The sequence below is a fragment of the Tachysurus fulvidraco genome, chromosome 2 (assembly GCF_022655615.1).
Source record: "Tachysurus fulvidraco isolate hzauxx_2018 chromosome 2, HZAU_PFXX_2.0, whole genome shotgun sequence".
Taxonomy (NCBI): domain Eukaryota; kingdom Metazoa; phylum Chordata; class Actinopteri; order Siluriformes; family Bagridae; genus Tachysurus; species Tachysurus fulvidraco.
The window spans coordinates 37,220,585-37,235,789 of NC_062519.1; the positions used below are offsets into that span (position 1 = coordinate 37,220,585).

Genomic DNA, 15,205 nt, shown 5'->3' on the forward strand with positions numbered 1-15,205 from the left:
CTCTTCTCATTACTCATAACCGGTTATTATAGAAAATGCATTTGTTATTTTTTTCCCCAAGTGATGAATGATGTAATTGTGTTTAGCAGCTTTTCATAACTGATGAAATAAGAACCGTTCTTAGTAGCCGACTCTTGGCAGACGCCAGACTTTTTGAACCCTGCTGTAACTGAATCTGTATCAATACCGAGGTTTAACTCGAACATCATATAACATTCAGGATCAGACTGCAAGTCATGAGCTGAGCCATCTTAAAGGAAGATTTGCAGCTGATGATATGGGGGCTTTAGATCATTGTGGCCACCTTTCATTACAAACTATCCCTCGAGAGCAGCGCCGTAATGACCGTCATTTCACTCAGCATGTCTCGGATAAAGGGACGCCGGGACGGTTTACTCTAATGCACCGGGAGCCGGCTCAAATTCTTCCCTGCTTCTAATTTGCTTTAGATGAGAGGAGACAGAAAGCCGTACAAAAGGCGGACTGCTTCTAGTCAGCAGCCGCCGGTGGCCCTGAAAGATCAGCCATTCACGGTGGAAAAACACACACAGAGAGAGAGAGAGAGAGAGAGAGAGAGAGAGAGAGAGAGAGAGAGAGAGAGAGAGAGAGAGAGAGAGAGAGAGAGAGAGAGAGAGAGAGAGAGAGAGAGAGAGAGAGAGAGAGGCACTCATGCACACACTCATACGGGGACACAAATGAAGGGTCATTAATCCTTCTGAGTATACTGGGAACTGTGGAAAAGTGTGCCGGGCAAAAGAGTTTGTTGTATCCTTATACGCAGAAGGGAGAGAGAGAGAGAAAAAAAAAGGAAAGAAGGACAGTGTAGAAGAACGGAAAGAAGGACAGTGTCGGAACGAAGGCTGACGTACATCAAGGTCACCGACGTTCAAAGGTGAGCCCTTAAATAACAAGTCAATTTATCATTAGACTATACATAACACAAAAGGCTTAAAAATAAAGAGGTGGCCTTTAGTAAAAAAAAAAAAAAAAAAAAACAGGGGTGGGATTAAAGTATGAGGGTTGTGTATGTGGGTGTGTGTGATGTTGATGGGGGTTGGGAGGGGGAGGGCGTTTCAGTAGTTTCATTAATGCAGCATGAGGTAAGCATTTGACAGCCAGAAGAAAAGCAGAAAGGGAGCGTGAGACCTCCAGAGAAAACCTCATGTTAAGCATGCGAACGACTACAATGGTCCATGTTTAGGCCCAGTGAGAGTTGATGAGGGGAGAAAAAAAAAGGATGACTTCATTACAGCACAGGCAAGAAGGCGAGTCTGCATCGAAATCCCAGCCTCGGGTTGCAAAGGTCGTGCCCACGAGCATGAGGTTAAGCTGAACTGCTGACTGTCTGACTTCTGACCTCAGCAGCTCACAGCCAGCACAAGCGTTCTGCCAGCGCGTATCCAAATGGCTCAATCTCAACGCGCCCCGAAACGTCACACGCTCACACACATGCAAGCTCATGCAATTTCTACACTAGCTAAGAGCCTAAGAGTCATCGGCTTTGATTTCTTTAATTCCACTTAAGCTATAAATATCTTCCTTAGCCCAAATTTAGATGAAAGAATAATCTATTGTGCTGGATATTTTTCCCATCCACCCACACTGCTTGCTCTCTATTCAGGTCAGCTTTATAAGCTAATAATAAAGGCACTCGAACTATACTCGCACTACAGAGAGGTCCCAGGGGTCAGGTAGCTTCAAAGCAGATGCACTTAGTGGTCAATCAAGGCACAGCGGCATAAACAGTCATTAAAAAAAAAAACACTAACCACCAAACGGCCGCAGTGTGAAAGATAAAGTGTGTGTATGAGGCAAAGAGGTAAAGAGAAATGTGCAGGAAGTGAATTATACATGCTAAAGCACACACACACATATAGGCATGCATAAAGGTTACAGGTTACAGAAAAACCAGGGCAATGTGAAAAAGAGGAAGACGGCGGGGCAACCACAGGGCCGAAAGCAGAGAAGCGCATACCTTTAGCTTGGAATGAAACTCGCGAGATTTCCGCCGGGCAAGAACCTGAATGTGACTAGACACCTGTGGGGTCAGGGAGTGGGGGAGGGAAGACAAAGGAAAAACAACCTGTAACCATAGTGATGAAACCCCCCACCCCCACAACAGGGGCGGAGTCAGACCTACCTTGATGGCGGCTTGGATTTCACGAACTTTCTTTCTTGCTAAGACCTGTATGTGACTAGACACCTCCATTTTTTTGAAAGAAAAACAAAAGAATACAGAAAAGTAATTACTCTTTTTTTTTTCATCAGAAGAACACTCAAGGAAGGATTTAGCAGCACTAGGAAAACAGGAGAAGCGCGGCCCAAGCTCGAAGCCACCAGCCGCACCGGCTTGGCTCGCCCTCGGCTTTTAAGTGAGCTGATTAAAGAGGATGCAGGCTCCTTAAGCACATTAAGAAACAGCAGATGTGCTCAGCTGCACGCTGAATGAGAATGGGCATGTCTAGTAGCCTTTGGGGACTGAGCGCTTTACCTAGCGGCCTGTGTAGCTTGCTGTTCTGCAAAGCGCTGTGTCACTGTGATTGGGGTTCCAGACAAAAAAAAAAAAAAAACAAGGTGAAGGGGGATAGCGAATTTTAACGTGTTGATACCGACTGCCAGTCAACACTCCAACACCAAAGTCACTTGCACATATCTGAGTGGTGCAAGTGCTCCTTTGACCTTTTCAATTTAATTACAACAATCACTTCAGCTAAGATGGAGCTTATGCAAATCAAATTAGGATGTAATTGTGGCCATGTTAGCACATCTTTGTAATGCTGTTACCTTGCGATTGCTTGAAGAGCCCATGAAAATGTCATTTAAAACCATTAAACATTACCTATGTAGGAAAATTAATTGCCTTAAACGTTTAAAGGATAGGAAATGACCTTAGAGCCATTTTAAATAAAAAATAAATAAATAAAAACAACGGTGAAGATCTCCGAATTAGTAAACTATTTAAGAATGCTGAAAAATCTAGCTGGATAGTTTGTAAGGTAATTGCCATAGCTTGTAAGGTAATTGCCATCAGGTGTCACGTTGGGAGTCTAGAGATGCATTATTTTATTTATTTATTTGACTTCATTAAACACACCAAATACTTGGTTATGGTTCGATTTGGGTCGTACGAGACAAGAGACCCAGACAATAAAGTAGATACTCAGTATGAAGTAAAAACAAAAGTCACAGCTGATTTACTTCAGTTTGAGTGAAGTTTACTTTTTCGTAGTAGCTTTACCTAAAAGGCTATTTGCAGCTATTTTAATTCCAATGTACACACAGTATGACACTGTAGTCTCCTTACTTCTTGTCCCCTGCACTTGAGAATCAAGAGCTGTAAGATTGGTGCAACCGAACCCATGCTTTAACAGGTAATGAGTCTCTATCGTGACTAAATAGGTGTGTGGGGTGACATTTCTTTCCACTGTGAGAGAAATATATTTATTCTATTTCTGCTTTGAGTGTCGGTGTGTGTGTTGGCCAGAGCCCTAGTTCAGCGTCGTGCCGTCATGCAGCTGAATAAAAAATGCCTGCTGGAGGAGTCTCTGGATAGTGCTCTACTTCCAAGGTCACATCAGTCCATTTACTCCCAGCCAGGGCATGCAGCAAAGCTCCATGCTAGCATGTTTGTGTGTAAAATGTTTATTTTATATCTAAACACTATGTGAGTCTATTTGGAAGGATTTATACATAACGGTATGTGTGTGCAGTAAGTGTGTGTTGGCTGGATACCAGAATCTGTTCCATAATATTTTATGCAGAAGCTCAGGCAGCAGACAGACACGCATAACGGAAACGGCCTTCCTCCATTATGTGAGTGCGACACGGCTTCTTACCTGCTTCCTCGTCCTCGTCTTCCCGGTCCGCAGTTTGATGTATCTGGCAATCAGCTCGTTCCGACCTGAAAGTGAAACAAAGCGAGAAGATGACATGTTTGATTCCTGATCCGATCCCGTCTCTGTTTATGTATGTCCTATATTATGACCAGTGCGCTGGGCTGTTTTCTGTCCCCCAAGCAAACAAACATGTGTCATTTAAATGCAAACGCATGTCACACATGGTATTAGCATGAAAAAAGTCTGTGACTCTATAGCCTTTCAAATTAATCTAATTTAAGGCCAATTTCTTCAAAGCTTCACGTCGTGAAAGGAAACAGATCCCGACATTCATACTGTTACAGCCCATAATGGCAAAGGAAATATGTCCATTTAACGCACTGCTGTTCTCGCTAGATTATAATTAAAGAGTGGCTTTGTAGTGATTTCCAATTAATGGCAGCTCCAAACATTCTTCTGTCCTCGGCTCACCCCTAATTGCCCATGCGAGGCACAATGACCCCTGCTTAGCCTTTTCATATGTTAATAACATGCCGCCACCTCAAAACTATTACGCAAATTATAGGTATGGAGCCACTCTAATTACGTGTCCAGCTGTATCCAATGGTTGCCATAGAACTGTTGTTTTCAATTTTAAATCTGGGCCAGTGTAAGATAACCAGCTTTTATAAAACAGGCACAGTGTGCATGTGGAGCACAAGCTTTACTTTAACATTCAACTAGTAAGCTATTTTTGAGCCTGCACTGTAAATAGTATAGATCAGGGGTCAACAGCTGGCAGAACCAGCAAAGTATCTCAGTGCACCGGACTTGAAAAACTAATGTTGCAGAGCTAATCAATATCTGAAAGAAGAAGAAAAAAAACAAAAAAAAAAAAACCAGGGCGTTCAGTTGCAGCAAATAACATGCATTTGTTTTGATTAATTAGCTGAAGGCAACTCATCATACCTGAGATATCAGAGACACGGTGAAAGGGAGGATTGGTCACATATAAAGGAATATGTCTGGAGTGTAGACTTCAGTATCGGATATTCTGCTGGCTGTGGAAATGCTAGGTTGTGTGAAATGAGGGCATGTGCGCACACACACACACACACTCACACACTTACACACGTGCAGGCTGCAGCCTCTGCCTGCTGTGCACAGGGTGAGTTCGGTGTGTTCAGGTGGGCCTAGATGAAAGCCAGCAGGGCCAGGTAATGCCTCTTGAGCTTCTGCCATTACACACCTGTCGAGTGAAAAAGAAGCTCTCTCTCTCTTTCTCTGTGTCTGTGTGTGAGGGTGGGCACTGCACAGCTAAAGAAAGACCACTTTTCCATCAAATACTGATATTCACACATCTATACTGTTTGCTTAACGGATAGCCGTTCAATCAACGAGAGACCTCGTATTCATGTATCTAACAAATTTTAAAGAAGATTAAAATGATTTAGTAAAAAAAAATTCTGTAAAAAGTGGGATTTTATCCTCTATATAGCTTAAACACCTTTTAGTGTTTATATGCTCAATTGAAATGTCAATAATACATTCTGGGTAAAGACAACAGGATAAAAAAAAGGCCACTTAAGGCCCCACCTGACAGGTGTGCATGCTGTCTAGCCCCAGGCCTGTGTGTGAGTTTTGGATGGGTCAGAATGTGGGGGCAGTCTCATCTACTTCTTCGTTAAGGCCATACCAACAGTCATGTGACCCACGAACAAATAAACAGCATCTGGGAGATCTGCAGTTCCAGCCCACCACCCCAGCATGCCTGCACTGTAATCTCTCCCAGATGAAGCCAGGGCCCTCACCACTTTCAATAATTCACACACTGTGTACACATAACATGACAATAAGGCCCATTCATGCAGACGCCCCATTCCTAGATCAAAGCTCACAATCGGCCAGCTGTAAGCATGCTTACTGCTGAATAATTCATTCTTTTCACTGGCTTGGAGGGGAAAAAAAGCCACCGTGCTCAGCGGGACCAGGGCAGGGTGCTTTCTCTCCTATGTTTGCAGTGCAAAACAACTCTGGCACAAAGAAAAATGCACAAAAAAGAGGCAGGCCAAATTCAAGGCCTCCAAATCCCCGGCCACACAAGCTACCCCCCATTAAGTTGAGATGGAGTAATTCTGTATGCCTTATAAGCTAATCAGCACTAGTGTGTTTTTTTTTTCCTTTTTTAAAGAAGAGATCGGAGCCATTACACATGGCCCAAGTTGCCCCGACCCCATAGAGATTTCTTAATAAAAGTATTAATAGAAGGCTTTTCGATGAACCCGGCATGTTCAGCATTAATCTTTTAACTGTACCCTCTATAAATAATGACTGCTAAACTTACTCTTGTCTAAAGGAAAGTTTGAGGAATTTATTATTTTAGGAAACAAGATCAAAAATAGAACAAGATTTCAAACTAATAATAATCGACAAAACGGCAACTGAGGCTGTCTGTGGCTGACAATATGAATTGAGATTTTTTTGCCTTTTAATCCTGTTCAAATTCTGGTTGACATCCTGACATTAGTCCCTGTTGCTTCCACGTGTATTTTTAAAGGCTTAGTGCTTTTTTGTAATTATATGCTTATCACGCACTTTGCAGGGGAAAAAAAAGACTTGTTGGTGTGTTTCAATTTGTAAGGTACCTGTTAAGCATTAGCCTTGATAATAAGACAGATTTAGCAGCCAGCTAGTTGTATCACTACACAGCACTACATAGTAGAAGGGCCAGTGTTTAGTTGGGACTAAACCAACTCCTATTAGGATCCATCAGGTTTGGAATTGGTTTAGGACGTCCACCCTAAAAGGAGATCCCGTCACTTACAACCGCAGGGAAAGGATTAGGTATTTATGAGGTCCCCCCAAAGATTAGAGCCCTAGCTTTTGGAAGAGAGTGAAAGTGTTTTCTCCAGCCTCTTCAGGAAGGGAAAAAAGTTGTTGAATCTGAATAAGTCACGGAGATCCGGAGACATATCAATAGTCCTCAAACGGTAGTGGCCCACAATGGAGCCTTGAGTCACCCCCACCTTCCAGATTGGCCTCCAGCAGCTGACTTCTCATTCTATTAGAAATACAGCTCTACCCCCTCTCCGAGGCTGCTGGACTGCCTCCCTTTACCTACTCCCTGCTGAGGGGCTTTCAGGACACCCTCCACACTGTAGAGCCTCCCTCGGCCTTTACCCTTCATATGCAGAGAAAGAAAACCTCAAAGCTTTCTGTGCTTGCACTGGCGGTGGTTTAAAATCCTACCGCCAGGCAGGCAGAGGCTCTTTCTCGAAACGAGGCGGAGCACTGATTATCTCCACGGTTTGAAGCTGAGATATGGAAGTCAGCTGAGTTTGGGGTGGGGGGGATGGGGGTAGCTAACTGCTTTTATTGAAAAGTTCCCCCTCTTTTGCTTTATCATGCCCTGCCTCCCTGCTTGCCTCTGTCCAGGCCCTCCCTCAATCAGTAGGGTTTACACAGCTGCTCGATCTGCACAGCTACCCTTGACTACCCCCATTGCAGCTCTTCTAACCTCCACCCCCTGCTGCTTGCAGTGGAGGCCAGCATGATTTACAACATATTCACTTTCCACTGGCACTTTCTGACCATGTTTCATCACACTGCTTTCATTTGGGGGAAGATTTCAACTGGTCTGCTTTTAATTCACTCCTCAGTGAATTATTTCCTTTGGTTTTTTTATTGCTTCTTTCTCAGGGTTGCCCAAACCGTCCAAGTGGCACAGCACGAGCAGATTTTGAATTGAATTTTAATGCATACATTTGTAATCTTAATGAATGTGTCTAGACTCGCCCACTATTTGAGGTCTGCTCCAACAGCCCAAGTTTTAAACTGAAGTGCCACTAAATGAGTAAAAAAAAAAAAAAAAAAAAGAGAGAGAGAGAGAGAGAGAGAGAGAGAGAAAATGTGTCATATTATGTACTTCATAATCACCATCACGTCAGTTAAAGTACCGCTGTTCAAGCGCCAGGGTTTTGGGAAAGAATTGGTGGTCAAGAAGATCTAAAGACTTGTCCCCTGGATTAAGCAACACGTGGCATACCCCTCCTTTGGTCTTCTCCACCACTGCCAAAACTAATATCCGTCTTCTACTTAAAGAGGATGAAGGAAACCTGCCATTGATTCTGCAACCAGGGAAAGGGGGGCAAATACGGCCCCATCTTACTCCCTGTCATCATAACAAAGCAGAGATGATTTAATCAGAGAAAGGCTTCAGTGATAAACAGCATCCTGATATACTTGCCACATATTCAGCCATTTTTGTTGCATTATTTGATTGCTAACACCACTGCTCTGCAACCTAATTTTGCAAAGGACTTACTTCCTGTAGCACTACTTTGGTTTAACAGGCAAGACCATGCTCACATCTGGTCTAGCGATGATGTCAGTGCATGCTGGATTGTACTAGCACAGGGAGACTCAGCCAGCAGCACTTATGCATGTGGCTTTTTTCCTTGCACAGCACTCTGGAACACAAGAGGTAGTTTTTCAAAGCGTGCAGAGCTCTGGTTGATCTCAGTCCAACATCCAAATCTGTCATTAATTCTCAATAGGTTGTAACTTGGTAAGTGTTACTTATGACAGAGGAACCACAATCACAATTTTGCCTGTGCTTAACCTTAATTAGCCCCCATGAAAACTCAACAGGCCCTTAGTTGGATATAAACTAAGTCCAATTATCTGGGACAATGATGTAGACCTTGAGCAGTTTTTTTTTTTTTTTTTTTTTTTTGCAAAAGAGCAAAAGCCTTTAGCAGGATGCCTCACTTAAAAGTGTGAATTAATGGAAAAAGAGTGTTGCACTTAGCAGTTTGTAAAATAGGACATTACACTAATTGTCAGCATGCACATGTACATTTAATCCAGACACGTTAGTGCAGGATATGTTTGTTCAAAATGAAAGAAGTGGAGGCGACTGTCCTGTTCCAGTGTGGGGTATCAAGCGCAGACAATACCCCTGCTTTCCTGTCATGCGTGATAGATGACTCAAGGGTCTTGGGCTTACATTAGCATTAAAATGGACTAACAATATGGTGGCATTCAGGCAAGCTCTAGACTCTGATGGTCACTGGCAGAGTTTGGAAGCCTGAGTGTGTTGGTGTGTGTTTGAAGGTGGATAGGGAGCCTTTTACTCCTGTGAACAACAGAAATCTAGGAAACAGCACTAGTAAGAATGGGAGGCCATACAGAAAGAAAGTACTTGTGCCTTGGAAGCTGAACAGAATAAAGAGCTGACATTGAAATGATGGTTGCCATCACGTTTTCAAATGAAACATCATATTGAAGATCAAAAATGGGATCTCGGAATTTCTTCAACAAAATGTTGCAGTTGTTGTCTCATTCAATTCTTTTACGTCTAAAGCCTGTGCACTTTAAACAAGTCCCTCGTTTATGAAGATTATTAGAATAAAAAAAGGGCTAAACCAATCAGCACATCTATTTAATCAAATTCAGAGCAAGTAGAAAAGCCAAACCAGAGACAAGAGCTCCTGCTCTGAGTTGTATGGTAAATTTGACCTCTTGAATAAGTACAGCTTAAGAGCTTTTGTAGGTTAGCGTGTCCTGCTCTCAGTCATAATTAGGGGAAGGGGAACAAGGACTCAGTGCACCCAACCAATGAAATCCGTTTAGAAACTACACTGGATAACAGCTGCTGAGCACAACATCTGACTCCTGCCAACCAGCTGCCGATTATGGCTAACTTAAGCTCTCAAATGATGGGGCCCCAAGCTTTAGAGATGACCAAGTCTGAGAATGGCTTCAAGGCCAAAGTCACCACGCCCAGTGCTTTGGCAGTCACACCCACACCAGCCTTACTTTTTGGGCCACAATGCTGCTCTCCCAGTCACCCTTGCCTTTACAAGCTCAAGGTTCAAGCCTATATGTTTTGCAAAGTGACCCAGTGAACTGTGAACCTGTTGGGAGTTCTCTGTCTACTCAGGCTGTGTTCCATATGCCATCTGCTGCTCGCTGTGTGGAACAATGTCTTGCAATGTCTCAATGTCTCTCATACACTAAAGACCCCATTGATCTTCTCTTTTAACTGCAATTAATGCATAGCATGTTGTTGTATTTTCCTGAATGGAGTAAAATCCTATATTTCTTTATAATGTTACATTTAATATACAAACATACATTTAACTTTTTTATTGGCACAGCTATTCCAAAAAGATTATTAATTATTCCACAGAAAAACCTATACTTCCATATTGTGTTGCGTTTTGTCTCAATTTTGTCTCAAAGGAGTCCTGGGGGGAAAAAAATGTAATTTTAGATTAAAAAATTGGAACAAAATCTACTTATTAAATCTTGAATCTCATAAATCTAGACTAAATTGTGCCTTCCAATAGCCCACAAAGCATTAATTCATGGATGATCTTAAACCAGGCAATAAGTTAGATGAAAAACATATCTAAGCAAAAAAAAAAAAAAAAAAAAAGAGTGAGAGAAAAAAAAAGAAAAGGAACAAAACCACTTCAATTCCGTACAACCACACGTCAACCAAAAGGTGAAGGCTGGTGAGAAAATACGACACAAGTTTCCTCTACTTCTCAGTAGAGAGCGTTTATAGGAAGCAGATTTGAAAAGCTCGCAGCTGTGGTCTAGAGCTAACAGATCAGAATGTATTACATGGCTGAAAGAAAACACTAATGTTTCACATTCCACCATCACACCTACTGACTATATACACCACTCAATCACTGTCACCCTAAAATGCTGCTCTTGTGCAGCAAATAATGGTGAGGTATGCAAGTCGGATCTGCGAGTATTCATGGTTAACAGAGCGGTGAGGCAGCAAGCTGTGAGCTTTCTCTTAGTTGCAGGCCTTCCTTATAAAGGTCAAAGAGCAGTTACTTATGAGATAACATACTATAAAATAAAGTCTAGAATCATTGTAAGATTTAAGACTTAATAATAGATCATACGTCTTATGAGTCACGCTTGACTGCAGATCATTTCAATTCTCTATTAAAAGACACTTAAGTGTAATGAATACCCTTTAAAAAATCAATACAAAGTTTCCAAACACAGAAATGGAATCGATAGTTAACTCCCGGTGACCCGGGTTAGCGCTAAAAGCCTGAATTATGGACGTTCAGTCGGACGAAGAGTATCGGTAGGCTGGGGATTAATGACGAGCATCCATTGTGCAAACAGACAAGCCAACGGCAGAAATCTGCAGGTGCTCACCCCAAGCCTTCTCAAGACAGAGAGGATTACATTAGATGACCTCTCGTAAATCCCCAGAGTGCAGCCGCAGGTGGGAGGGGATTGGACTCGGCCATGTTTGTCCTTTTTCTCTCCACTCTTCAATGTTTGTCAGCAGAGCAGAAGCCACTCCAACCTTGCTGAATCTGCACAAGCTCCCAGAAGGCCAATTAATGCAGACAGTCCTCCACGGCCTTGCTCTATCAATTAGGAGGCGCAAGTGCATCATCATCATCACATACATTACTGTTGAGGCAGGTCTGGTCAGGGGGGTGAGAAGAGGCTCTTTCAGAAAAAAACAGAGAGAGAGAGAGACAGAGAGAGTGATAGAGAAAGAGAAAGGGGAAATGCAAGGCAGTAATGAGGAGTCCCAAGAGGGACCAGAGAAACGGAGGAACTCAAGTCCTGCTGATGTGTGAACACGCCACCGACTAGCACCTCCCGGCACACACACAGTCAGACGCAGGGTTAAATCAATATTTTCAATCTCTCAGGATCAATCCTGCATCTGAACATGAAGAGAAACCTGTTAGCAGTCACCAATATGTGTAAATGAAAAGCCAAACTTCATGACCCTGATGTATCACACACAGACACAAACACCCATGTCGCAAACACACCCTTCAATTCCTGCTCTAGTCCCTCATGCTCCAAGCCTCAATCAATGTTCAAACTCCCTCAGCGAGCTTTATAGCTGCAAATTGCATGGGAATTTCTCTCTTTTTTCTCTACTCTGGCTTTAGCATTCCAAATTCAATCCTCCAAAAAATGCATTTAGTTGGTTTAATGTTCAGAGATCGAGAGGCTAAAACTAACACATAGGTAAAATGATCCAGAATCCCCCAGAATTACAATCAGAGCAAATCATTTATTTAAGTAGATTGTCTTTAAATTGTAAAAAGTTTCCTTTTAGAACTCTGCAACCTGAAACTAGTTACTGAACAGGTTGCCTGGTCTTCTGGATTCACTCCTCAGCCTCTCCAATGTTAAGCAATGTTCCTTCAGACCTGGTTTCTGCTGTCCTGCAAACATAGTACACCCAAATCCCAGCACATCAAGCACAAAAATGTCGTGAATATCCATGGTCTTTGGGTTTAAGTGAATAAACAGAATGATTAAATAAAAATTTCTGTTAGACTAGGGGGAAAGCATAGAAAAAAGCAATGCCAGTGTGGGTGAACAGAAAACTCCACCCTGAAACGCATTAAGTATGTTTATATTGAAGTAGTTTGTGATGTGCTCAGCAATCATGCCGCTTTTTTTTTTACTTGGTTATGTATTTTAATTTAAACAGTCGTCTGTCATGCTGAAGTCACAGAGGGACAGTTCTAGCAGAGTTAAAACAGCATTCAATAGAAGTCAACGACCTCAAACATAAGGGATGACACTCAGATTTTGCAAGCACTTCTTTTCCACTAAGCAGCTTTCAGTGATGTCATCTTTCAATGTCCTATTAATGAGAAATCCAGTTTTGGTTTTCTATGGCCTAGCTATGAGATAGATATTGTGAGTGCTACAATGTTTGTTAGCATAAAAGCTGTGCAAGCTAATCTGTATGAACATTGTGTACAAATGGGGAGGAGAGAGAACCGGACAAAGTAAAGAAGTAAAGTGCTGCTGCATCACTCTCTTAGGAAAAAAGATGAAGAACTAAATAGTACCGGTGCCACTACCAAAGTGAGTATTCTGATTACTGGAGGAACGGTGGAACTAAACCAACATGATGACAAAACGCTTCAAGTAAAAAAGTGACCCTTTTTACGAAATAATTCTTGGATACTTTTGACCAAGCGTGTCATTCCAAGTATGTCATTTCAAGCGTGTCATTCATTTTCCTTTATGTTTCACAGGTATGTCTGTGTGTTTCTTGCACTATGTCCATTTACTTGATAAAGAGAAAAGACTAAAGTGCAAAGTTTTACACTCTAAGATAAATTGAAAAGATCACTTTATCTTCTGTAGCTTTAGTTGTGTTCACATGATAAGTGCAGACGGTTTTGCACATTCCATACTGATGAGGAACCCGTGTGAAGTTTGAAGCCACAAGTTGCTTGCAAAGCAAAAAGCCAGAAAACAGTCTTCTGGGAGTGAAATTCAAGCAAGTCTTATTCTTTCTTATGCTCTGGAATTCATTAGGGAACTAAATCTCAGACCGGGTTGGGTTTTTTTTAAAACCCATGTCAAAGGCTAAAACTGACTGAGGATTGAAGAAACAAAGTCTTTCAGTCCTGTTGCTTACAAACATCTTTTTTTTTTTTTTTTTTTTTTAAAAAGGGCTTGTCAATAAGATTACATCTCACAGTGCAACCAAACAGCAGATACAAATGCCTGGGGCTTTTAGTTTAAGGTGGGCAGTCAAGCTTGGGATGGGTCGGCTAACCTGAAGCAGATGTGCTTTCATCGGTTCGGGTTAAAGACAAATTTTTTTTTGTTTGTTTTAAAAGAATATAAGCTCATAAGAAAAGTCCACAACATCATAGCTAAAATTGTATTGTAATCACAATAGGTTGGGGTTGATTATTTGGTTGATTAATCCTGTCATTTCTTGTATATAATTTAACAAATATTGCCCAGAAAATTGCCCAATTATTACCCCAGAAATCATAACTAACCAGAATATCAGCAGTCAAAAAAACAAACAAACAAGATTTTAACAGTTTTCAAATATGAGGAACCTTCAAGGCTTTGGAGCAATAAATTACACAGAACAGACCCGATCACTGTAATCAGCAAAAAACAAGAAAAATAAAAGAATTCTGTTAAAAAAAAAAAAGGCAATTTACCATTAGGTATACTAGTTAAACCCATAAGAAATAAGAGAATGAAAGTGTGACCAGCAACTGGGGATGAGTTTTCGGATGAAGGATTTTAACTATTGTCTTCACCTGCCTCAAACATGTAATATACAAAACATTGGCAAAAGAAAGCTCCGGGTGCTGATAAACCCTAACACCTCAATACAATCATTAAAAAAATCTATAAGGAAATGTGATGACCTACTAAAGCTATGTTAAGACACAGAGCAATACAAGATAATTAAAAAGGTTCCTACAAACACTACACTATAATGTAGACACTGTGAAAGAACTGCCACTGGATGCAGATGCAAATTCCCTTTGTTTTATAGAACTAATAGGAATATGTACCGTGATATCCACCGTGTCTACAAGTATATTACCCCTACCTGTTGCCTCAGTAACTGGTATTCACACGATGAAAAGTAATCACAGTGTAATTGAAAACGTGTCTTTTGCAGGTGTAAAAACTACAGAGCTGCTACCGTGCCACAATGGCGTGCCGATGAAACCGAGGGATTGTATAGGAGGTGTGTGTGTGTGCGTGTGTATATGTGAGTGTGTATGAAGCTGAAGTTCTCTAGACTCCATTCGCGGAGTGAATGCAGGTAGCAGAGAGAGCCTGAGCGGATCCCAGAATTCCTCATTATCCTCGCAGCGGGTGGCCGGGTTTGCGGCAGCGGTCCACGGGGGTGGCCGGGCTCGCTTATTACGCTTAACTGAACCACAGCAGCTCTGCAAACCAAGTGCCACTTAGTGCCCGTCTGAGACGGCCGCTTGGCCCTGATGAGATGACTGAGTGTGCGGCGTGTCAGTAGCAGGGCAAAAACAAATGCCTCATCAAAGCAGTATGGCAAACAGGTCCGATCTGCACTTGGCTATTATGCACGGACCTCGGCCCTGATGCATAATGTCTTATGGCTTTGGGTCGCCAACGAAAAATTGCACTATATGATTAACACTCGCCACCTCCTAAGCAAACAGATGCACTGTAAAAGACTGCTCGGGTGGCCAGGGCCTGATAGCAGCCGCTAAAAGCACCCAGTTCCTGAAACAGATGGTCCTTTCACACATAATAATCATAACAGCCTGCATGTGCTTCTGAGCATCTTCCAAAACATACTGTGATATTTAGACTGCTTCGAGTAAGTAGACTCTGTAAAGCTGCTTGTAGACCAGATGATCTTTAAAGATTCTAATCTAACAGCTTGGCTGAATTTTCTGACAAAATATATGACAACATTTCTTCATGTCAGATTAAAAGAATGAATGAAGATCCTGTAATTTATGATTAATGAAAAAATCACTACAAATCACTGCTTACATTATGAATCAGCACAAATTCAGGCTCCAGGCACAAATAGAATTTTTTTTCCAAAAAAA

The 15,205-nt window shown here is 41.9% G+C and overlaps 1 protein-coding gene across 9 annotated transcripts in view; it reads right to left on the reverse strand.

Annotated features, from left to right (window-relative positions):
* tead1b (TEA domain family member 1b) overlaps positions 1–15,205 on the reverse strand; it is a 61,066-nt gene that overhangs the window by 14,669 nt on the left and 31,192 nt on the right. For 5 of the 9 annotated variants that reach the window (XM_027153078.2, XM_027153079.2, XM_027153075.2 and 2 more), the window contains 3 exons: positions 3,837–3,901; positions 2,141–2,203; positions 1,976–2,038 (listed from right to left, as the gene is read on the reverse strand). In XM_027153078.2, the coding sequence (XP_027008879.1) occupies positions 1,976–2,038; positions 2,141–2,203; positions 3,837–3,901 (191 nt within the window). The remainder of the gene's footprint in view (positions 1–1,975; positions 2,039–2,140; positions 2,204–3,836; positions 3,902–15,205) is intronic. The other 4 variants (XM_027153082.2, XM_027153080.2, XM_027153083.2 and 1 more) reach the window with 2 other exon arrangements.